This window comes from Myotis davidii, unplaced genomic scaffold (genome assembly GCF_000327345.1).
Source record: "Myotis davidii unplaced genomic scaffold, ASM32734v1 scaffold97, whole genome shotgun sequence".
Classification (NCBI taxonomy): Eukaryota; Metazoa; Chordata; class Mammalia; order Chiroptera; family Vespertilionidae; genus Myotis; species Myotis davidii.
The window spans coordinates 3,561,514-3,563,664 of record NW_006289392.1 but is presented as its reverse complement, the minus strand read 5'-3'; the positions used below and the strand labels follow the sequence as shown (position 1 = coordinate 3,563,664).

The 2,151-nt window shown below is 40.8% G+C and overlaps 1 protein-coding gene across 2 annotated transcripts in view; it reads left to right on the top strand.

Moving 5' to 3' along the window:
- The window catches only part of BUD13 (BUD13 homolog), a 17,233-nt gene extending 15,322 nt beyond the window's left edge, over positions 1 to 1,911 (top strand). For both annotated transcript variants that reach the window (XM_006761578.2, XM_015562480.1), the window contains exon 10: positions 1,492 to 1,911. In XM_006761578.2, coding sequence (XP_006761641.1) covers positions 1,492 to 1,585 — 94 coding nt within the window. In that variant the 3' untranslated portion in view covers positions 1,586 to 1,911. The remainder of the gene's footprint in view (positions 1 to 1,491) is intronic.
- Positions 1,912 to 2,151: the final 240 nt, after the last annotated feature.

Genomic DNA, 2,151 nt, shown 5'->3' with positions numbered 1-2,151 from the left:
TTTCACTACACTTACTTCTTTTAAAGCCAGTGAAGTCTTGAAACCCAAGATGCCACTGTTACTATAGTTAGCAGCAATTGAAAGTCCCAATTATAGCATATGAAACACAATCTTTCATTAGATGCTTCTGTTTTCTTAAATCTTCATTTCACAAAATTTAGATTAGGAAAGTCCTTTCCTCTTTTGTAAATAGACACAACTGTACAAACGGTGTGAGGTACCCCAAGTTGGCACTTTCTTCATTGCTGAAATTGGATAACACAACAGGTCTGAAGATTTTAAGACAGCACTAGCAAAATTAGAAACAGAGTAAGGGGAGCAAACCCCTCGTATTCCTGACCTTAGTTGGGTCAAGTAGAAGTGGTTAGTTGGCCATGGCTTCTTTAAATGATCGAGACTATTATATGTAAAACACCATTCCAACAGAGCTGTCATTCTTAACCCAAGGACCTATTGTTCTTGTAAGTGAAGAGTTGCAAAGTGATTATAAAATCGGCTTACATAAAATAAATAAGAGTTTATTGACTTTTATTTTGGAATTAGAGTTATGTCTATATATACAAATCATGTTTATAGACTAGTCAGCCGTGGGCAAACTACGGCCCGCGGGCCGGATCTGGCCCGTTTGAAATGAATAAAACTAAAAAAAAAAAAAAAAGACCGTACCCTTTCATGTAATGATGTTTACTTTGAATTTATATTAGTTCACACAAACACTCCATCCATGCTTTTGTTCCGGCCCTCTGGTCCAGTTTAAGAACCCATTGTGGCCCTCGAGTCACCCCTGGGCTAGATGCTGCTCCTTTTACAGATTTTAGGAAAATCTTTTCCATTTGTATGTAACAGCCACTAGAAATAGCTTGGATGGACCTGACAGGTGGGTGGGGCAGGCCCTCCAGGAATCACCAGGTGCAAACAGTGTGAGCCAGGTTGATGGAATCTCAGATATGGCACCTGCCTGCTGGCTCTTGTTGGGGGAGGGTTCATCAAAGGAATAATGGCCTCTGCCAGCACCTCTATCTGGCAGAATGCTGCCCCTCCAGCTCTTGCCCTAATGCTGGACAATTTAGTTCCTCCCCATGTGTCCCTGGTCCCTATCAAGCTGCTGCCCCAGTGCTGGAGCTCAGAGTTCATCAGGACAAGTGCTGTGCTATATTCATTTTCATGACACTGCCTAGTATGTAAAAAATTCACTAAATGTTTATGTAACGAATGGATAAAGTATAAGATGTAGATATCACCTGAGAGTGAGTTGGGCCTTTAGAGAGTGGTAAATGTTTGGAACAGTTGATAAAAGACTGGGAAGAGTCTGAACAAGGACTAAACAGGATGAATTTTATGTTTTGTCCTTTTGATTCTATTGCATGTACCTTAAATATTTTTCATGCCTTATTTTCTCCCTTATTTGTTAATTGTGAACTCTTTTCTTTTTTTCTCCAAAAATAAGTGTCCAGTTCACGATTCTGGCTGATTAATATCTCTTGATTGCAGATCCAATGGATTTGAACAGAAGCGCTTTGCCCGGCTTGCCAGCAAGAAGGCGGTGCAGGAACTTGCCTACAAGTGGAGCGTCGAAGATATGTAACTTTTCTGAGGCTGTGGGGGTTCCTGGAGTTTGTGGTACTGGACACAGACCAGCCAGATGTCTAGCTGTGAATGCTGTCTGTGCTCATAATCAGGCCCGCACATCAGCACCTCTTGGAACGCTAGTTTGAACCACTTGAGAAGGATTTCACCATTTGGAAAGAAGAATATTTGAAACCTGATGTTTGGACTGAGGCACCTGTAATTTCTCAGGTGCCTGCACTGGCGGTTGTTGCTGGCTTTCAGAAGAAACGTTAATTTTTAGTGTCCCAGGGTTTGTTCTTGGTTAGGTTTTTTAATAAATGTACATTTATTTTTTTAAAATCACTTTCTGAACTGGGTATTCTGTTTCTGGGAAGAATACAAGCTAATAATATTGCATCCCTGGGGGATCATGAAGGGTAATGGTTGGAGTTTTCATTGACCTGGTATATAGAAAGCAGGATAGTAGCTGTAAAACCCCTCCTAACTGGGTTTCACTTTCTGTGGTTTCAGTTACACATGGTCAGCCATGTCTGAAAATATTAAATGGAGAATTCCAGAAATAGTAAGTTTTAAATTGCCCGT